Source organism: Chinchilla lanigera, unplaced genomic scaffold (genome assembly GCF_000276665.1).
Source record: "Chinchilla lanigera isolate Chin_1 unplaced genomic scaffold, ChiLan1.0 scaffold00007, whole genome shotgun sequence".
Taxonomy (NCBI): Eukaryota; Metazoa; Chordata; class Mammalia; order Rodentia; family Chinchillidae; genus Chinchilla; species Chinchilla lanigera.
The window spans coordinates 25,143,072-25,165,605 of NW_004955408.1; the positions used below are offsets into that span (position 1 = coordinate 25,143,072).

Below are 22,534 nucleotides of genomic sequence, written 5' to 3' on the forward strand. Positions count from 1 at the left end.
ACATTTGGATTGCTGATCCTATGTGATTTCTGAATCTGGCTCTAACTTTAAGCAAAATCCCCCGAAGTGTGACCTGCTTCCAACTTAAAAGTGCAAAGACACAATGTGAGGGAGGTGGATGGTTCTGTGTAGCAACTTCCCTGGTCACTGCTCATTCTTCCACCCTTCTGGGCTGAAAGGTGTAGCCCTAAAGGGCTTGCCAATGCTTTCTTAGCGATGAAGTGGCTCCTGCTCTATAGCCGGTCCCCAGGGATTGTCCTTTTCCAGGCCTAGGGCTGAGCCCAGAAGAGGCACTTTCTTCCCCCACTTCCCATTCATTTCTGACCCCTCCCCTTTCCGATTCCGGGCAGTGAGCGGTCCTTCTCCTCTCCTGCCCTGGATGAAGTACTGTCTGGGGCTGCCATGGTCTTTCTCCTCTGAAGCCCTGCAGTTCTTGCAGCTGGAACCACATAATGAAGGAGCTGATTATACACTGTGTGGTGGCACATTCTGCCTGCTCGGTGTGCGCATGTCTGAGGCTCCCCGGGACTGTAATAACAATACTGTCTGAGGTTGCCTCAGCACTTGATGGCTCCCGAAATGCATGATCTGTCACTTTATATAATCCTAGAAGAGCTGGCTATTTTCTCATTCTAGAGATGTGGTGACTTGGATTTGAGGGCCTAGGCTGACCAACTGCAGTCCACAGAAGATAGGCGCACAAGGGCTGCTACTGCCTACCCTCCCTGATACCTCGACAGTGCTGGGAAGACTGCGATCAGATCGAAAGTGTTTGCTAGATAAATGACACGACGGAGGGCCCTGTGCGAGGAGAACTGGGTGGGTCTTGGCCTCAACGGGCCCTCCTGAGTGCTCCTGGCTAAGAAGGGCAAAGGCCTCAACCAGACCCATAAGGGAAGGGACAGTGAACCCATGGAAACCTCCTGGCGGTGCCAAGTTCTCCTCCGGTTCTGAGCTATTCTTAGGAAGTAAAAGCCAAACCATACAATAAGCCAAGTTACTAACAGAGGCAGTGCCATGTGCTTTGGTGCTGCCCTGTCATTTAGGATGAACTGGGTAACGGTAAAACATGACCTGGGGCCAAAGAGGAATTCTTCCAAAACACTCTAGGATTGTCCTATGTTTAGTCAGTAGTGATAAAGCACCACATTTCCAGGAAAACTCAGTTCTGTTTAGGAAGGAATCTTGACTCTTTGTATAGATGTGGCCAGCCCATGCTGGGATGAGAGCACAGCAAATCCTGCTTGGTGAGGGTAATGAAAAAACAACAGAAAGAACCAACTTCTGATTCTGGCTCTGTCACTTCTGAGTTGTGTGAGTCTGGCCAAGTTCTATTCTCTAAGCCCCAGTCTGCTCACCTGTAAAATGGAACAGTACCCACCTGGGAAGGTTGTGCTACAGAATAAGCAAGGAAGTGGCTGTATGGTTTCCATCACATACTGGTTGCTTGATAAGCATCTATTAACTCTTGGGCTCGTTGTACAACAGAGGCAAAATTTTCGAGCCAGTAAGATGATTATGTTAAATAACAATGTATGGACTAAGAAGAAAGCATCTGTTTCTCAGTACTCTTTAAATGCTCTTTAATCCCAAAAAGAATACCCCAGGAGGTGACACATCTCCAGCTTGCTTCCTGAGAGCGGGACCAGGCTCTGCACAGCCTCAGGTAGTCATGCAACAGCAGCTTGGTAGATTTAAAGACATTCTTCTGTTTCAATTTTTTTTTTTAATTTTTCCTTTTTTGGTACATGACACTTATTTTATACTATGGTTGTAATATAAAGTTTCCTCTAAAATAATTTTTTGGAGGGTGCTGATGGGGATTGAATTCTGGGCCTTCCACATGCTAAGCAAGAACTTTACCAGTAAGGTAGACTCTCAGCCCTAAACTACATTATTTAGAAAAATTTAAATATCAAAAGTAAGTGAACTTAAAGAAATGTATTAGTATATGACTAAAATCGGGAAGGGAGGTAAATATTGCTACCATGCTGCCTACAGTTTTCTTTAAAATACTGTACTATAGCATGGGCTACACCTCACACACAGGCATGTCCGACTTAAGCTATACCCTATGGTTAGTTAATAGCTGAAGTTCCTTTGGAGACTAGTACTTCAGCAAATAGACTGCTATGTGCCGAATATGGTCTGTCCCCTCCAAAACTCACGTGGAAATTTAATACCATGTGGTAATACTGGGTTGGGCTTATGCAAGTTATTTGGGTCAAGGGGGCAGAACTCTCATGAATAGATTAATGCAATTTTTTTCCAGTGAGTGCTCCAAGGTCTGTATTAGTTACCGTGAGAATGGGTGTTATAAAGTGAGGCTGGCTGTCATGTTCTGCTATTTTGTATGCACCCATTTGATCTTCTGTTCTCCAGCATGAGTTGAAGCAGTACGAAGCCTTCACTGACACCATACTTGCCAGCTACCAGAGCCAAAATAAACTCTTTCCCTTTACAGATCACAAATTATGTAGTCTCAGATATTCTGTTATAGCCACAGCACACGGACTAAAGTTTAATCAGAAGTTGTTACTTTAGGATTTTAAGGCTTCAGCTGTTTATTTCAGATCCACACCGCAGCCTGTATTCATTAACAATTGTTAGAAACGATTTTTTTCACTAGTGAAACAAGAAATGTTCTAGAAACGTTCTTAGGTGCTCAGGCTCTTGCATGAACAAATGCTGGTGAGCCCTAGTATTGCACATACAACCTTCCTAATTATGTCCTGGGTGTAGGACTCTGGATTGTTTCTGTGTTCAGCCTTTTTTTGAGGGGTTTTCTGTCAGGTCATGGTTAGGATGAACTGATCCTGTCCCCAGAATGTGTTGCATCTGCCTCAAGTAGCTGCTTACAAGTGGAGCCTGACAATCAGCTGGTATTTCAATGAGCTGCCAGGACAGCTTAGCGGCTGTTTACGAAGCTGGGAGTGATAATAAATGCAGGTATGTGTGGCAGGATTCAGTGAAGTCAGGTTTTTATTGTACCCTCCAATGAACAGAAGTTCTTAAATGTAATGTGATCAAGTAAATAAATCTTTTTATGGTCGATACTTTTTCTGTCTAGAATTCCTTCTATGCATAGAGGTTATGAAGATGTTTTCCTATTTTTGGCTTCTAAAACATTTTATACCACTGCTTCTTATAGCGATGTCTTTCATATCCTTAGAAATGAGTAAATGACTTCATGTGTGGTGTGAGATAGGCGTTAGTTATCTTTTTTGTTTTTTTTTCCTACACTGATACTCATGTATTGAGGAATCTAATCATTCCTCAATAATCTCCAAGGATGCCTTTGTCAGTATCAAGATCTCTAGATATATGTGGATTTCTTTCTGGGTTCTCAATCTTGTTCTATTATCTTTTCTGTCCTTGTGCCAACAATACATTCTGCTAATTACCATAACTTTATAATAGGTCTGATAGAACAGAAAGTTTTTTCCATTGTAATACTCAACTGGTAGCTAGGTTTGAAGACATCTACAGCCCTTGTCTATCTCTACCTATCGGAGATTGCCAGTTTCTGCTAAATAAAGCTAACTGTGATGGATCAACTTGGTTTAAGTCAGTTCAAAATGATGTCAATAGCAGATACTCAAGTATTATGGTACACACAGTCTGTAAAATTGCAGATCTTGTGACAAAAGGGACAGTTTCATCTCCCTCCAGGAGGGCAGTTCCCGTGAAGCTGGGCCAAGGGAATCTGGCCAACCAAAATCCAAAAATATCTGCTCTGTTCATATGATTCATTAATAGGAAAGGGTGATAACTTCCACGTGGCTCATATAACATAAGCAGTTTCTTCCCTGTGGTTAATCCAAATGAATTCATGATCTCTGTATCATTCCAACTGCCATGCAGCTGCAGGCAGCTGCTGCTATCCATTATTGTCACTAAAATTTCTTTTTCAAAATCAAGTGTCCAGAGGCTAGGGAAGCCCTGGGTATGAGGAAAATCTGATTCTGAGAGACATAAGGCAGGCTGGGGAAGAAATAGAATAGCATAATTTGGGCTGAGGCACAACAGTTTCTGGGGAAGATACTAGCAGGATCTTCCTGGCAAGATGACTCCAAGGTGCCAAAGTCTTTGCCAGCAGAGATTTGACAAAGGAACGTTGTCTCCAGGGTGGGAATCTCAGACTTTAGAAGTTAGAAAAGGGACAAAGAGAAAACTTAAATTTTCCTGTGTGTATTAGAAGGCAGAAGTAATGCCCTTGTGACTGAATGATTGTTTCTGTCCCTCACCTTCATCCCTTTTTAAGAATATACTTAGGAGAGAGATCTGAGTTTATCTGCTTGTATTGATCTGTTTGTTGCTGCTATAACAAAATAACTTGAGGCTGGTTACTATATAAAGTGAGGAGGTTTGTTTGATTCATGATTCTGGTGACTGGAGAGTTCAAACACCATGGCACTGGCATCCTGGCAAGAGTTTGCTATGCATCACAATATGGTGGAGAAATGGAAAGAGAACCAGCCATGTGCAAAAGTGGCCAAGCACACAGTGTGGGCTTGTTTAATAGTAATCTGCTCTCAAGAGAACTAGCTTACTTTGAAATCAGTACTAATCCCTTCCAAGGGTGATGTCCTGTGACTTACTTTGCAGTAGGACCAACTCTCAAAGGTTCTACCACTGCCATACTGGGGACTGAGGTTCCAGGACACGAACCTTTAGGGAGCACACTCATGCCATTGCACTGCCTCTGAGACATATGCTTGAACAGTTTGGCCTCTTGCACTGTTACCTTCTCAGAAAAGCCACAAGTGGAGTGTGAGAGCTGAAGTATAAAAGGCTTGGGTTCAGCTCCCAAACTCTCCAATGCTGTTACTGGAAGTAACTTTGTTGGGCCTCCATTTCCTCATCTACATAATGGGAACATTAAAATCTACTTTGAAAAGTTGCTAGAGAGATGTAATGAGGTCATGTCTGAAAAGAGCAGACACTCAAATGGGAGTAGTTTTCTGCCTTTCCTTGATCTCTCCTGCCAAGACAAGGGTCATCTGTCCCCACATTGCCCCCTTTTGTTTAAAATTCTTTTGTAGATTTATTGCAGTATAATTTACATACTATAAAATTTATCCATTATAAATGCATAATTCCATGACATTTAGTAAATTACAGAGTTGTGCAATCATTACCACAGTTTAGTTTTAGAATTTTCCATCACCTCAAAATTCTCCCCACCTAATTTGCAGTCCATCTCCACTTCCACCGCCCTCAGGCCCAGGAAACCACTGAGCTGCATTCTGTTGCTACAGATTTGCCTTTTCTGCACATTTTATATAGAGGGAATCATACCAGATGTAGTCTTTTGCATCTGCCTTCTATCACTTAGCATCATGGTTTGGTGATTCATGCAGGTTGCAGCATTTATCAATATTTCATTGCTTTATAGTGCTAATATTCCACTGTATGATGAATGGATGAAAACGTGAAATGTCCATATAAGAGAATATATGTTTAATTTTATTTATTTATTGGCATATGTATAGCTGTTATGGATTTAACTGTGTCCTCCCCTCATTCCTAAACTCAGAATGAGTCCTAAAGCACAGTCAGTGCCTCAGAATGTGACTATCACTAGAAATAGGGCCTTTAAAGAGCTAATTTAAGATTAACCAAAGGAATGGACCTTAATCCAATATAACTAGTGTCCCTGGAAGAAGACATGAGGATATAGCCACAGAGAAAAGACCATATGTGATGTCACAGGGAGCAGTCAGCTATCTACATTAAAAAATGATCACAAAGTGAGTGGCTTAAACAATAGAAATTTACCTTCTCACAGTTCAAGAAATTAAGTCTGAATAAGACGGCCTGAGCTGTGAGAAGATGAATTTCTATTGTTGAAGCCACTCACTTTATGATCATTTTCTAATGCAGGTCTAGGGAACTAACGCAATGACTAATAGCTGACTGTCATAACTGTTTATGAAAAAGATCACCCTTCCCCACTGAGTTGTCTTGGCACGTTTGTTGAGTATCCACTGACCATATATTTTATATGAGTTTATCTTCTAGACTCTCAGTGCTGTGTCCCTAATCCATATGTATCTTTCTGTCAGTACCATAGTGTCTTGATTACTGTAGCTTTGTAGTTTTGGGAAATGGCTATTACAACTCCTCTGATTTTGTTCTTTTTCAAAAGTGTTCTGATTATTTGAGGTCCTTCGGATTTCTACATATACTTCAGATCTTCTTTCATTTCTTCCAGCAATGTTCTATAGCTTCAGTGCACAAATCTTATACTTCCATTGGTAAGATTACTTCTGAGCATCTTATTCTTTTTGATGCTATTGTGACTGGAATTGTTTTCTTAATTTCATTTCTGCAGTATTTAGTCTTCAAATATAGAATCACAATTGATTTCTGTCAATTGTGTATCCTATGATCTTATGAAATTCCTTCACTGGTTCAAGAGTGTGTGTGTGCGCGCCTGTGTGTGCTTGTGTGTGTACGTGCCTGTGTATGTCTATATGTGTGTCTTACGATTTCAACAGACAGAATCATGACATATGTTAAGTAAGGCAGCTCTACTCCTTCCTTCCCAATCTGGTGCCTTTTATTCTCCTTTTCTCGGGTGTCTACCCTGGTGCCCCTTCAGTACCGCATGAGGCAGAGGTGGTGAGGGTGAACATACTTGTTTAGTTCCTGATCAAAGGTAGAAATCCTTCATGGCTCCATTTTAAGGCATTTGTTGCTACTCCTTACACACTTGGTATGTAAGGTGGAGAAATAAACACGAAAAGCAAGAGAAGCTAAAAAAAATCGGGTTCTTTTCTGATCACAACCTCCAGGCAATTGAAATATAACCAAAAGGCAGGCCTCTTGTCTCAAACATTCAAGGGATGACAAGCCAGTTGTACCACCCAACAACAGGGGCAAGCTGAACAACTTCTGGAACATTCACATACAATGCAGTACTATGCAGCTGTTAAAAGTAAGCTCAAAAAGATTTCTTAATAGCAGGGAGATTCTTATGTCACAATAATAAGACAAAAGAGAAAGAACAACAACAAAATACATTATATAGTATGGTCTCAACTCCATAAAGAAATTCTCACATAGAGAAAAGATGGCAAGAAAATATGTGTAACTTTTACTAATGTTTGCAAGGCTGGGTGTAGTGGCACACACCTGTAATCCTAGCACTCAGGTGGCTGAGGCAGGAGGATCGCTGCAAGTTTGAGGCCAACCTCGGCTACAAAGTGAATTCAAGGCCAGTCTGAACTACATAGCGAGACCCTGTCACAAAAAAACCAAAAAAAAAAAAAAAAAAGTTTGCTTTTGGGCTAAGGGATCATGGGTGATTTATTTTTCTAATTTCCTTCAACTGCATAAATTATTCACAATGAGCATCTTGCAGAAAGGAAAACAGAACACCCACAGAGAAGATCTCGTTGGCATCTCTCGCCTTACCTTACAGTATTCATCAATTGGTATCAGGCGTTTGACAGCTACGTCCCGGATGTGGCTCCGTCGGAAGAGGATTTTGCCTGCAGAGGATGGGAGCACACACAGCACTGTAGAGAGCGGCAAGCCTGGAGGGGGAGGCCTGAGGGGGACCAAAATTCCTGGCTGCCATCCCCCTGCTGGACTCCGACATGGCTTGGATAATGCCATGTGTGGTTCCCTAAGCCTTGGGCACACACGGCTCTAGTTCAAGGGCTTGGGGGAATGAGACATGGTGAGTAAGTTTTACACTTCTAGTGCTGGGGATTGAACTCAGAGCCCCGTGCATGCTGAGCATACACTCTACCACTGAGCTACCACTCTACCATCTCCAGTTCCATCCAGGAATAAAGCTTTTAAAAATATTTTTAAAATGAGATACAGTAATTGCCCGCACTCATGAGGTACAGTGTGACATTTCCCTACACATATATAGCATGTAATGATCAGATTAGGTGAATTGCCATGCTTAACCCCTCCAACACTTATCTCATCTCTGTGCTAGAAATATCCCAAATCTGCTAGCTAAGGTGAAGTGTACCAGTAATTTCCTTTACCCATGGTTACTCTCTTGTGCTGTTAAACATCCGAAGATGCTCCTCCTATCCAACTGCACCTGTGCTCTTCAGCCATCCTTTCCTCACCCACTCTTCTCAGCCTGCCGGAGTCTCTATTCTGTCTACTTCCGAGGGTCACTTGTTAGTTCTACATATGCGTGAGTGCATGATGCAGTATTTGTCTTTCTCTGTCTGACTCCCAGTGAGGAGGTTTTGATGACGTAAAGGCGCCTACCTTATGAGGGCCTGGTGTTTTGAGGTCCTCTGCAACCCCAGGGTTCCTCAGACTGCGCGAGCAGAACACTACACACTCAACTCTGCCCTAACCTGGAAGTTTAGATCACTTTCTCATTCACCCTCTGCTCACACCTCATGTTCCCCCAAACATCCATGCTCTTCCATGATGCTGTACCTTTCTGGCAGATCTACACTTTTTAGAAAAGAAAATCTACAGGACACGCATCTCAGGGTTCAAAGTGTTTGTCTTCGGAGGGATGGAAAACAGGCAATTTGGTTTTCTTTGTACTTCCCCCCAAAGCTTCTATCATGAACACTTAGTGCTTCCAGAATCAGAAAAATTTCATGTTACATAGAATGAAAAGCAAAAACAAATAAAATCTCACCCAAATGATTCGGTGAAGGGGGACGGTGTTTACAGCTTGGTTTCTCCAGAAGTGACAATGCCTTCCGTCCTTTACTCACTCACTCAGCGGGCACAGCCTCAGTGGGACTCCTTCCTGTGCCCATGCTAGGGGCTGGCAGGGGGCAGGGTACCTGGCAACTGGTGTTCCCCACCAGGGAAGGACCCTCTGACACTCTGGGTGGGGCAATCCTTCCTTCGGCGGGACGGTCCCTCCACCCTAGAGCATCCTTGGTCTAAATCCAGACAAAACTGGTAGCTTTCCCACCTCAGGGATGTGACAACCAAATTCCCATCTATACTGGCCCTCATGGGTGGGACTCCCCTAGGAGTGTCCTGTGCCTCTGGAGAAATAAGAAATGCGTGCCTAAAGAGAACTCCTGTGGCACAAATGCCTCCTGTCCTGTCATTTATTTCTCCAAGTGTCAAAGGACTCCCTAACCAAAAGAATTTGCTCTCATTTTGGAACACTGTCTGTCCCCTTCAGCAGTTCAGGGGAAGGGAGGGAGTGGGTATACAGGCTTCTAAGTGCAAAGGCTGTGAGCTGGCTCAAAATATTTATAACCAGTGTGGGGTTAGTGCTAGATGATGGCAAAAGGCAAGCTTGTCCCGAAGCCACCACACAGCTAAAGAGCCCAATGCTGAAATTCACCCAGGGCTTGAGTTGCAAGAGTCCACGGAGAAGGCCAGTGTTTCTGCAGATGTGACACAGGACAAATGTGTCATTCCTCTTCCTGGTTGCTGTGGGGGGATGGGGCTTTTTGGGGCAGGACTGGTGCCTGGCTAGCAGAGGGAGCCAAAGCAGGGCGGCCTGCTGGAGCGGCCTTGGGAAATGCATTCAAATAGGAGAATGTAAAATAGGAGAGCAGCTCCTCTGTCTTAGAAGTCATCAGCACAGAGGCTGGACCTTAGTTGGCGCTCAGGAAAGAATAATTACTTTTTCTGCCCTGAAGCAGTTCTGATGACACTCTAATTAACAGCACACCAATTCCTTCTTCAACCCCAGCCTTCTGGAACCCAGCCCCTGGTGGGATAAGGGCCATTTCCCACAGCAGGGTGGGAGATGTGCTTGGGGCAGAGCCAGCACCTCCTTAGCAGGGGACAGGGGCCGGGTCTGCGCCTGCTGGGAAGTGGTTCTGCAGGGAAGGAGGGCGCACCTGCTGCCGCCCTGGGATGGAAAGGGTGCTGGGAGGAGAGCAAAGCCTTGGTGGGAATGGGTCGGCTTTTGTTTTCCATGATGGAGGGAGGCCAAACTGTAATTCTTATTTTTCAAGCTGCATCCTTTGCCAAGTTGGCTCCCCCAGCTCCTGCTGGGATGGAAAATTGCAGAGGCCAGTCCCCTCCCCCGCCTCCGTGCTAACATGAGGCTTTCCTTTGTTCTGCTGATGCAGCAGTCTGGGCAGAAAACCCTAGGCGAGGGACCCCTGGCCTCCAGAAAAGCTGGGAGGTGGGTTCAGAAGGGATATGCCAGGGGCCCTGGGGCCCAAGGGGACCTCTCCAAACTTTGAGTAGGACTGCTGAGCAGGGACAAAGGGGCCAAGTCTTGGGGAAGAGTGTTTTTATTAATTCTTGGGTGGAAAAGGATTACGTAACCATGAAAGCTTTTAAGAGTTTGGGAGAGGGTCGGGCTTGAGTTCCCTGTCCTGAGAAGTTTTTCCAGAGATGGTTTTGCCTTTCATCCAGAAAAAAAGCTCTTACTTACTGCTCTCCTTTCTTTTCTTGAAGAAAAACCTACACTGAGAGCCTAGTTTAACTTGAATATCACTTAAATTCTTGCTCATTAAAAGATGACTCCAACACATGAAACCAAGAAATCCCAAAGGAGGACTCTACTGCTGTCTTTGCCTATGACTTCTAGGTGCCAGGGACGCACTGCTATGTGCTTCTGTGTGAAGCAAGGGTCACTGTCCTACTAAGGTGGAAAATGAGGCTCTGATGCAGATGTCATCTACTTGAAGTCACAGGGTTGGCCTGTTTGACTGCAAAGCTTGTGCTTTGGAGTCCTGATATTTGGCTGCTGCAGCTGGCACATAGGGTTTTCTCCAGCAGGCAACTATTTAGAGCATGGTTGTTTGCTTTCCCACAGCATGGCTACCCACGCTTTTAAGGCCAAGGACTCTCCCAGAAGATGCGGCCTGGTAGACATATCTACCGTCTCTGAGCCTATTCATGCATGATGATACCTGAAAGAACCCACTGACATCCTGGGCTTGGGGACTCATATGGCCCCTGGCCTGTTCCCATGCCTGAAAAAGGAAAAAGGTCTAAAGGGATCCCTCCAGCTGCAAACATCTGTGACTTAGGGTGACTGCCAATTTGCTGATGATCTCTAGATAAAAACAGTATAGAGAGTGTTTGGTGACCCTAAGCTATCTGCCAGGCAGTTACATATTACTCACAACAGCGCCATCATTTAAGGACCATTATACAATGTTTATATTGTTGATTAATCTTACATGCCTATGTCTGGTAATCTGAGCAACTACTTTGAAGACAACAATATGCAATATAATAATCATTGTTAATTTCCTACCATCTTGTTTTGAAATTCTGTATCATTTTTATTGTTTTTTATTATTGTTTTTAAAAAGAAAAAAAAGGACCATTATTATCTACAGTTTACAAATGAAGACATAGGGCTGGCGATATAGCTCTGGCAATATAGCACAGCGCATGCCTGGCAAGCATAAGGTCCTGAGTTCAATTCCCGGTACCAAACAAACAAACAAACAAATGAAGACATAAAACTCATTGTACTTATCATTTAAAGAGCTGGTGAATGGAAGCACTGGGCTTAGCACCCAGGTCTTTTGACTCCAGCCATAGCTGTGTTTGAATCTAGTTCTGCTACCTGTGCAAATGCTTATAGTGCTCTGAGCCTCAGTTTCCTCATCTGTGAAACAGTCACAGAAAAGCCTACCCTGCAAGGTTAGTCCTGGAGGACTGCAAGGGATAACGAACATAAAGCACTTACCCTAGCAACTGGCCTACAGTAGACAGCCAATAAATAGAAGCTATTAGGACCTGAAGCAAGAGCACTGGTTTAGATAATCCCCTTTTTTGCCAGCTGCAGCCTTCATACCATTCTTTGGTAAGAAAGTTTGTTTGCAGGGGATGAGTGGGATACTGGCTGCTTTGAGAACAGAGACGAGCCCAAATGGCATTAAATCTTCCACAGCAGCCAGTGTGACATCCGCTGCTCAGAAAGCCTTTGGTAGCTGTAGTAGGTAAGGAAGTAGAATTTCTACAACAATGTCCCGCCCTAATCCCCAGAGTCTGTGTATGTTACATTATACGCCTCACATTCTCCTTAGGAGACGAGCATTATCCTGGATTAGCCAGGTAACTACATGGGCCCTTATAAGCAGACAGCTTTGTCTGACTGGTAGCAGAAGGGGAAGTCAGAGGGATTTGAAGCCTAAGAAAAATCCAGTGTCCCACTTTTAGGCTTCCCATGAAGACATCATGTGATAAGGAATGCAGGTAACTTCCAGGCACTGAAAGGCCCCTCAGCGGACAGCCAGTGAGCAGATGGGGGATCTCAGTCCAGTGGCTGTAAGGAACTGAATTCTGCCACAATATGAGTGAAGGTGAAAGTGGATTCTTCCTTAGAGCCTCCTGCTAAGAGCTCAGCACAGCTGACAGCTTGACTGGCCTCGTGAGGCCCTGCGCCTGTGTGGAATTCTGACCCACAGAACTGTGGGGGAATAAATGGGTGTTGTTTTACTTGTATGCTATTAAACTGGTGATAACCTCTGATGGAGGAAAACTAATACAGTAGCTGTACTAATGGAAGCAGCCCACTTCAAAAACTTTTAAGCTCTGGTGATTCCCATTTGAGAGATGGGAGAAGCCGAGCATCCTGGAGGTGAAGGTCTCTCCCAAGGTCACACACCCAGTAATGATGTTGCATCTAACTCCAAAGCCCATATTCTTAGTCTTGTATTGCCATGACTGGGATTCTAGTGAGGGGCACAATGCTCCCTGATGAAGGAGGTGACCTCCTAAGCTGTCTCGAGATCTAGGAGCTGTTTTGCAGTTCCTAGCATCCCTGTTTGAGAACATGCATGTCACCCACCTGGCAGAAAGGGAATGATCCGCTGCTTAGGGTCCTTCTGTCCTCCTTCCATGGGAAATTTGTCCAACATTTGCATCTAAATGGGGAGAGAATACCAAAAGCAAAAACTTTTCATAATGGAACAACTGCATCTCTGACATTTTCAAGAAATTATGGGAAATATGTGTTTGATCTATATAAAAGCTCACTTTGTCCACCTTTTCAAAAAGCAGAAGCAATGGGGAAGGCAATTTCAGGTGGATATGGGACCCCATGAAGACAATTTCTTACATCAACGCTGTCATACTGTGAAAGCTGGGCTGGAGATGTAGCTCAGTGGCACAGCACCTGCCTGACAAGTGCACGGTCCTGAGCTCAATCCCCAGTACCAAAAACAAAAACAACAACATATTGTGAAAGCTAAGAGTTGCCTAAGGCTATTCTTAGTTTTCCTGGGAGTTTCCAGCCATGGGACCTGAAGTGTGAAGAACACCTTTGGAGCCATCAGAATTTCATGGACAAGAGATCATCCTCCTTTCTAAGAACTGTCAGGCTGTGTTAGGGAATAACCATCAAGACTCCAATTTTCTAGTGAAGTTATGCCTCAGACATCATTCTACCTCCTGACTTACTAAGCAGTCCCCAGAGTGGCTCAGCAGGCAGCTTTGCACCTGACTGTGCCCTGGATGCAGAGAGTACAGTGATGAAAGAACTCATGGTCTTGAGACAAGCCTGCAAAATACACTGATAATTACAGTGGTGCAGGAGGCACCACAAGAGAGCTAGGGGTGGGCTGCTGGGGCACAGGAGTGAGTACAGAAGGAATGGGGGCATGGTTTATTTAACAGCACCATAACTGCCTCTCTGACACTTTAAAGAATTAATGTGAAATGTCTCACTTGGTATTCAAAATGACAAGGATCTGCTGCTTACTCCCTGTGTACTTCTAGGGGAATGATACAACCTTTCAGGGCCTCATCTTTAAGTTTGCCATCATGATAGCAATTTACAGCATTACTCTATGGATTAAAGCTGGGCTGTGATAGTCATTAATGTTATCATCAAATATTCCTAGTGCTTCTTAGCAAAGGGTAGCCTTATACTTCCCCCATCTTCTTGAAGTGGCCCAATTCTACATGACCAGAAGACATGTGTCATATCAGGGTAGAGATTTATGACTGGTACGTGGTTTACATTCTCTATTTCTCTCTGCCATGGGTGGAGCTGGCCACACTCTAGACAATGGATTCTCTGTCTGTGCAGGCCCTGCAGAGGGCGGGAATTAGAGCGCCCAGAAATCTTTGGTGGCTGTGTTGCCAGAGAGACACAAGATGCCTTTGTTGTCCAGTGAGGCTCTTTGTTGTAGCAGCATACTGTGACCCACCCTGATTAGTGCACGGTCAAGGAGTCAAAGCAGATGGAGAGGGAGTCCTGATCTTCTTGAAGAAATGGCTGGCTTGTGAAAAGCCCATCAAGACTCTACCTCTATGACAGTCATCCTGGCTTTATGTCTGTCCCCTCTATTAGAATGAAAGAAGCTAGGGAAAGTCCAGGAGAAATGGGAAGAGCTATTAGGTAGGCATTTGGAAGGGGCAGCAGCTTCCCATGTGGAAGAGGAGAGAAATGTGTCTATTGAGCACCTACTGCATGCCAGGCACGCACTAGATGCTTTAGAAACCTTCCCTTGTGAAATCCTCGGAACACCCCTGAGCACGGAAAACAGCATCCAGGAAAACCCAGGCCAGGGAAGTGAAGCAATCTGCCTAAGGGCCTGGAGCCAGCACTGTGGCTGAGACAGAGAGGGAAGCTCATGTGTTACTTTGTCATCACATCATCCACCCTACCCTGCCCCCAGTGCTAGGAAGACAACGAAAAAGAGGAGGGTCACTTTTCCAGACTGGTGCTTTCTGCCTCCTCTGTGCTGTTTTGTCCAATGCCTCCAGGGTAGGTGGGCCAGAGTCAGCTTGGCTGGCATCCTGAAGACCTGCTGGCCTCCCAGGTTTGTCTCAATGCCTGGGTTCAACCTACGATCTATGGCTTTTTTTGTTTTGTTCTGTTCTGCAGTGCTGGGGACTAAACACAGGCCCTGCACATGCTAGGCAAGCCCCACTGTCTCTGAGTTACTCCCTGACCTGTTATCCATAGTTTTTTTGTGTGTGTGATTTTCAGTCACTGATCCCGCCTCTGTCCTGTGTGGTAGGGGGAAATATTCCATCCACTGTCCTTCAGTGGTGAGGTCACTCAAGGTTTTCACTTGAAAAGGGAGGCATCCTTTTTAGAACCCAAGAGCTCTGCAAAACCAGTGGATTGTTGGCGTGCAATAAAAATTGGCAGAACTAGATGTTCATAGTAGGCGAGGCTGTGTGTGTACGGGGGACAGGGGAACACGGAAAACTCAGTACTATTCATTTGCTGTGAACCTAAAACTTCTCTAAAAAATACAGTTTATTAATTTAAAAAAATTGGTCCAAACCAATGACTACAACAGAGAGAACTTTTTGGGAAGCAGTTTGAGGAGATGGTTGCTAGGCAATGTGACGAATAATATTCACATTACTAGTATAAAATAATAATTAGTAAGCACTACTGACATTGTATATAGTATGACAGCAACACTGTGAAAGAAATGCTATACTCTCCAAGTTATAGATGAGTAATTGCAGCAGAGAGGGCAGAGAACTTGCCAGAAAATCACATAGCAAAGAAGTGGTAGTCAGCCAAGCATCTTTGTCTAAATCCAATTCTTCTCCCCTATGATCACTCTTTAGGTGGCTTAAGAGTGTCATGAGAACATGAAAAATCAGCCCGAGATGAGCTAAGTTTAATATTCTGTGCACACGTAAACAGAAAGCTTTCTTTTCAAAAGCAATTAATCAGGCTCAGCTGCAGAGTGTTTCAGAGATTTATAGGTTTTGTCTAACACTATCTGCCTTTTCCCTTCCCAATTTTGTTTTTAAGACAGTGTTGAAATACCACCGAAGGAAACTTTTTTTTAAAAAAGAAAACACCGGTGGTGAGCATAGTGGTGTATGCATATAACCCTCACACTCTGGAGGGCTGAGGCAAAGGGACCACCAAGTTCAAGGCCAGCCTGGGCGACTTAGTGACTTAGCAAGGCTCTATCTCAAAATAAAAAATAAAGAAGGCTAAGGTCATGGCTCAGTGTGAAGGCCTTGGTTCAGTCCAAGTATCACTCACACACACACACACAGACACACGTTCACACCGCACAAAACCATCCACCCACACTAACAAGACTACTTCACTTTCTTGGGTTCCTTTCAAGTCCCTATCTAGATGCTCACATCAGCCAGTAAGTCCCCACCCAGCACCGCAGTTCCAGTCATCATTGCTTGGCTTAGGCAGTCACCCTCCCATCCTTTGTTCTGACTTGCTTCCACCCAAGCAAGTATGGCCCAGGGAGCTGGAAGGTCTGTCAGTGCTATTTATTTATTTCAGGCAACATATCTGGGTTTACATGCTGCAGTCTAACTACAGATATCACCCGTGGGGATCAGTAGCCCTGGGGTGAGATGCTGGTGCTTCCTCATGCCAGGTATGTCCTTGGCCAGACACCTGTCATGGGGCCAGCAGGGCTATGAATAGGGGACTATGCTTTGCAGGGGGCTGTGTCAATGAATGCTGTATGCAAACTCTTTGGGGACACATTTCAAAGAAATCTCCCCTCCCTGCTTTCTCTCCAAATATGTTATTTTGAAAATTAACTTGGGGATATCTTTTAATAGTTTAAGAGGCTGTAAAAAATTGTGTTAAATATTACAAGATAAAATGTATCATTCCAATCATATTTAAGGGTACAGGTCAGTGGCATTAAGCACATCCACACTGCTGTGCAAATAGCACCACCATCTGCCTCAAGTGCTTCTCCACCATCTAAGACACAACTCTGTATCTATTAAATGACAGTACCTCATTTCAGCTCCTCTGCTACCTCCATTCTACTTTATGTCTCCATGAATTTGATTATTCTAGATAATTCTTGTAAGTGGAATCATACAATATTTGTCCTCTTGTGACTGGATAATTTCACTTAGCATAATGTCTTATAGATCCATTCACATGGTAGCCAGTGTTAGAATTTTATGCCTTTTAAAAGCTGAATAATATTGCCTATGAAGCTGTGTTTTAAGCTGCATTTGGTTGCCAGCCTATGGCACTACTAGAAGGTGGTGCACAATTTCAGAGGTGGAACCTCGTAAGAGGAAGTTAGCTCACTGGGGGTGTGCCTTGAAGGGACCTCAGTCCTTTCCTGTCTCTCTCTGCCTCCTGGCTACTATGAGGTGAACAGTCCTCTTCTACACATGCTCCCACCATGATGTCCTATGATGCCACAGGTCCAAAGCAATGTTGCTGAGTGACCATGGACTGAGACCTCTGAAGCCATGAGCCAAAATAAACCTTTCTTCCACCTAAGTTGATACCTCAGCATATTCTGTCAGCATAACATGGGGCTGCCATACAGGTGGAAATGTTCTGTGTGCATTGTGCAATATGGTGGCCACTAGCCCCAAGTGGCTACTGAGTATCTGAAAAGCAGCTAGCATCTGCAACAGAGGAACTGAATACTAAAATTTTATTTAATTTAGATTTAAGTAGCCCATGTGACTAGTAGGTATCATATTGGACAGCACAGGGCTGGGCTACAGCAGTCCAGTTCAGTTTTGTTTTGTTTATCACCCTATGAACGTTAACTGCAGTCTATGAGATTGCAAAAGCAAGGACTAGTACCGAGTGTCAAAAGTTGGTAGGTTAGGGGCCTGAGAGCTATTGTGTTTTTGGACTTAGTGTGTTCAGGTTCACGGGCAACAAGAGATTTTTACATAGACAATTGTCACACTCGGTATCCAAAGGCCTTTAGGGACTCTTATGTGGATACTTAGCTCCAAATTGTCACAGCTGCAGGGCCAGAGGCATCCCCTGCAAAAGTCCAATCATAGATATTATCCTCAGTAACAAGAAAACCCACTGTGTCTATTCCTGTCCCAAATAACCAAAGAAGTAGTGCTCAGAGCAAGGAACCAGGAGACAGATGAATCAGCTTTGGGGGCAGGAGGGGAGAGGGAGGCGGGCCCAGCAAGCTGCCACATCACAAGCCTCCAGGGGACCAGCAAACACTCCATCAGCAGTTTCCAGACCCCGGCCTGCGGCAGAGGGAAAGCAGCCATGCTGTCCAAGGCAAACACCACAGGAGCTGGCATGGAGGCCACACGTGGTTCCTGTTAGTGGCAGCCATCGAAGCTAGACTCAGGAAGGGTTTACTCCCTCAGTATCACAAAAGCCCCAAGTCCCAGAGGAGCTGGAACAGAAAGTGGAGAGAGGCTGGGGGCCCAGCAAGTGCAGCTGCGGCTGGCTGGAAGTCAGGTGCTCCCTGGGGCAGGGGCTTTGGAGTCCTGATCACATCAGTGTAGTACTGGCCTACTCTTCACAGGCAGCTTGTCGTCTTTGGGGATTCGTCCCCTCAGTGAGCTGGTCTCTGTGTCAGTGTGTCTGGTGTCCCGATGGTCCACTTCCCTCCATCCTTCCTGCTCCTCCATGCCTACCTCTCTATTTTCTCTGTCCCCCTTCCTTATCTGTCAGCTTATCCCCACCGTCTCCTCTCGGGTATATGGGAGGTGGTTGGTACGTACTGTGCAGAGTGAGTAAGTGAATGAATGAGTGAACAAACAAATACACAAATGAGAAAATGGTCTGGTCAGTCACTGTCTAGGAAAGGAGAAACTGTTGCAGGGAGCAGCAACAAGGCTGGAGTTGAGTTCAGACATAACTGCCTGTGATAATCACGCCTCTTTGCTTTCAGAAATAAGGAATTGTTAACTGCATGGAAGAGGGCAACGCCTGTTATTTTCTCAGCTACACTCCATCGGAAAGGTGGCAACTTTTTAGAGGGAAGGGAAAAACAGTTCACAGAAGGGTGCCTGGCATGCCAAAGGTGTACTCCAGGTTCAGAAGACAATGTCTGGGGAAGGGAGTGCCTGGGCATGGAGGAAAGGCACTTTTGGACCCATGTGGCTGGCAGAGTCTTAGGCCAGGTGTTGGCTACAAATTTACTGGGTTGCTCTGCCAACCGGGCAAGCCTGCTAAGGGAGTGGGAACTCTGGTTCTGCCATGCTCCATACCTGTCTCAGAAAGAAGCCAACACGAAGGGGTGGCATGCGCGGGGTGGTGGGTGGTTGTGGTTTTAGGCGGGCAGTTCTCCAAAAAAGGTCCCTGGGCCTGTCAAACTCCCAAGAGGGCAGAGTGAAAGTAAAACTGGAAACGTATGATTTTGGCTGTGCTGTGGGACAGGCTCTTATATCTCTGAAGAGAAGGCACAGATATTAAGATGCAGCCGACACTGTGATTTCATGTGTGGAAGCAGAGCAGTACCCAGAATCCTCCATGGCTCCAGCAGTGAGGCACACAAGCAGGGAGCGGGAGTAGGGAAGGCCTCCAGGTTCCCACCCATGGACTTCCCGGTAGGGAGTGTCCTGCTTATAGATGCGCCTGGTGCCTGTCCCCAGGGAGCTCTGGCCAACAGCATGACTCAGCTGGCTCTGTGCCCACCCCCTCTGCTGCTGCCCAGGGCTGTGGGAGCTCTGCAAAGAGCCCAGCTGAACCCCTGCACCTCTGCACATGCGTCTTCTGCGGAGAATGCCGTTCCACCTGGTGGAGGGTCAATTCCTTACTCAGCTCCTGCTCAGATTTCAGCTCTGCCAGGAAGCAAAACCAAGCTGAGTATCCTGACTCCCTTCCTGAGAACCCTGATTTACCTCTACCTGGAGTAATATATGCTTGTTCCCAAAACACTGAGCGCTTGTAGATAGCAGAGATTCATCCTGGCTCTCTGTGCCAGCCTGGGGCCAAGTGAGTCACTGTCTAACTGTGTGTTCTATGACGAGGGAGGCTTGAGCCCGTCATGGCCATGACTATACCATGAACCACTTGGAAAAACTCCGAGAGTGAAGGTGAGATGGCACTGGATAAAGCATACCTCTCACATGTCTGAGGCCTGTTAGCAAAGGACTCATGTTCTGCTCAGGAAACCTCTCTGCAGAATCAACTGGCCCTAAGAAAGGGCAGCCTCTGAACAGACACATCCGAAGGCATACTGGGCACCTAGCCACATCTGGCTTGAATCCAAGTCCTGTTACGTGTTCTGGGTGCATGACTGCCTCTTGGAGCTTTAGCATTCCATCTGCGAAATGGACACAATATTTACCTCAGGCTCACAACTGAGAATTAAATGTGATGACATTCAAAGCAGGCTTTTGGCACATATGGCTACCAAATACCTGGCAAACTAGCTGATATTATTTCTATCAAGCCATGTTTCTATCAGGCATTGCCCTCAGCTCTGTAGGCATTCTGGTCATCCCTAGCACCTGCATGGATGCCAGCTCTCTTGGCCTCTTTTCTTTTGGTCATTTTGAGACAGAGTTTCACTATGTATTTCAGGCTGGCCTTGAACCTACTTTGTAGCCCAGGCTGGCCTCAAACAGCAATCCTCCTGCCTCAGCCTCCGGAATGCTGGGATTACAGGCGTGCGCCACCACACCCAGTTTAAGAAATTTTTAAATAGCGTATATTTGCAATATATAATGAATACACTCATGGTTGGGAGTTGACATACAGAATTTTTTTTTTTTCTCCAGTACCAGGAACCGAACTCATGACCTTGCACTTGCCAGGCAGGCGCTTTGCTGCTGAGCTAAATCCCCAGCAGGAGTTGACATACATACATATCAAATCATAATCCTTTTCGAGGATTTTAATCCTTCCCTTCTCCTCCCATCCCTAGATCCCTTTCCCATTTGTAAAAGGTTTACCTTCCTGTTTTCCTATCACCTACTCCCTACTTTGGTCCTGAAATTACTTACACTTTGGGTTTCTCATGAAAGAAACCATGCAATATTTAACCTGTGTCTGATTTATTTCACATAGTGTTATGGTCTCCGGATGCATCAATTTTCCTACAAATGACACAAATTTATCCCTCTTTGTGCCTGAGTAGTACTCCACTGTGCATGAATACCACCTTTTCTTTATTCATTCATCAGTTGACAGATACATAGGTCATTCTCAAGATTTAGCTAGTGTGACTTGTGCTGCTATAAATCTGGGTATTCATGTATCCCTGTAATATGATGTCTTTCACTGTTTTGGGAAGATGCCCAGAAGGGTACATAGGTGGGTTGATGGAATTTTTAGTTCTTGGTTTTCTGAGGTATCTTCATAGTGACTCCCATAGTATTTGTACTGCTTTATGTTCTCCCCAACAAAACAGAAGGGTTCCTTTTCCCACCACCTCAAAAGCATTTCTCCCTCTGCCACCTTCCAATGGGCCTCCAGCATAGGCTCAGGTTGATGCAGAAAAGAGGGTTCAGAGGCTGAGTAACCTATCCAAGGCCACACAGCTGGTAAACCAAAGGGCTGGGACCCGGCCCAGGTGTTCCTGTTCTAAACACAGGGCTCTATTCCACCCCTGCATCTCTGTGTGAATAAGACATATGTGACCAGATGCCAGCTGGTAGTGGCAGGCCCGACTCTCAGGGTCTGCCTTTCCTAAGACAAGCAAGTCAGGAACAAAGCCAGAAAGCAAACCTTCTCAAGGGGACTTCCTTGTGCTGATGCAGACTGTTTGCCCACAAAGGAGCCTGGGTTGTGCTTTGACTATCCCAAGGGCTTCTCTACAGACATTCCTTGACCTAAATGTCCGGCCCAGCACAGGGGGCTTTTATGGTTTTCTGCCACCTACAGGCAACTTCCCTGAAATCGGCTGGGGACTCTACTACCCTGTATCTACGTCCATTAGCAGGGTGCCGATCCTATTTCCAAGATGAGGCAACAACTTTGTCTACACGGCTGGGGCGTTTTCTTTCTCTTCCAAGTAACTGTGGTGATCTGTTGGATACAGCCTGGAGCTGTGGCTGCCACCACACTGGTCATCCCAGGCTCTGGGCACAAAGCCAACCAAGAAGTGGGGAGACAAATCCTCCTTGACATGGTGGCCCCTGATGCAGCCACACCCGAAGCCAAGTACCCCTGCGTTTCTCAGTTGAATTCAGCTAATTAATGTGCTTTTTAAATAATCTGTTCTGATTGGGTTTCTGAACCTAAAATGGTCCTGACTAAAACAAAACCTCACTGCCAGGAAGTAGAAGAATTTGGATCAAAGCCCAGCTCTGTCTGATGCCAAAGCCTAGGATCTTAATAGGCTGGCATCAGCTCCTCCTTTCAGGTGGAAGCCAATTCCTCCCAGCAGTCCCGTCCATCGATAATCCTGACATTTGCTCTGTGTTTAGAGCAGACCTGCACGTCATCACCTTCATTAAAAAAAAAAATAATAAAATTGCGATTTATTTCGCATACCTTAAAATTCACCCCTTTAAAGTGTCCAGTCAGTGGGTTTTAGTATATGCACATGGTCCTGAAATCATAACAACTATCTAATTCTAGAACATTCTTACACCCCAAAAAGATACCTGATACCTAGAAAGAGTTTCCCCCTAGACTCTGGCAACCAGTCTGCTGTTGCTGAATTTCCCTCTTCGGAGATAATCTTCAATTTTAACTCACAAGAACCTTGTCAAATGGCCAGTAGAGAGAGAAGAACCAGAGAGCAAAGTGGCTAAGAGCACTGGTGTCACCTACCCAGCCTCAAAGCTGACACTCGCTAGCTGTGTGGCTTGGGGAAAATGACTGAACCTCTCTGGGCCTGAGTTTCTTCATCTGTGCAATTCTGGTAAGCCGGTCATGAAGATTACACGAGACTACATTTAGATATTTAGCAGACAGGGCCCACGTTCACTGCTCCAGAAACACCAG

General features: G+C 45.3%; 1 protein-coding gene across 1 annotated transcript in view; it reads right to left on the bottom strand.

Moving 5' to 3' along the window:
- Positions 1-22,534, bottom strand: part of Sh3pxd2b (SH3 and PX domains 2B) — a 66,657-nt gene that overhangs the window by 39,794 nt on the left and 4,329 nt on the right. The window contains exons 2-3 of the mRNA XM_013509338.1: positions 12,731-12,806; positions 7,423-7,499 (exon numbers count right to left, since the gene is read on the bottom strand). Coding sequence (XP_013364792.1) covers positions 7,423-7,499; positions 12,731-12,806 — 153 coding nt within the window. The remainder of the gene's footprint in view (positions 1-7,422; positions 7,500-12,730; positions 12,807-22,534) is intronic.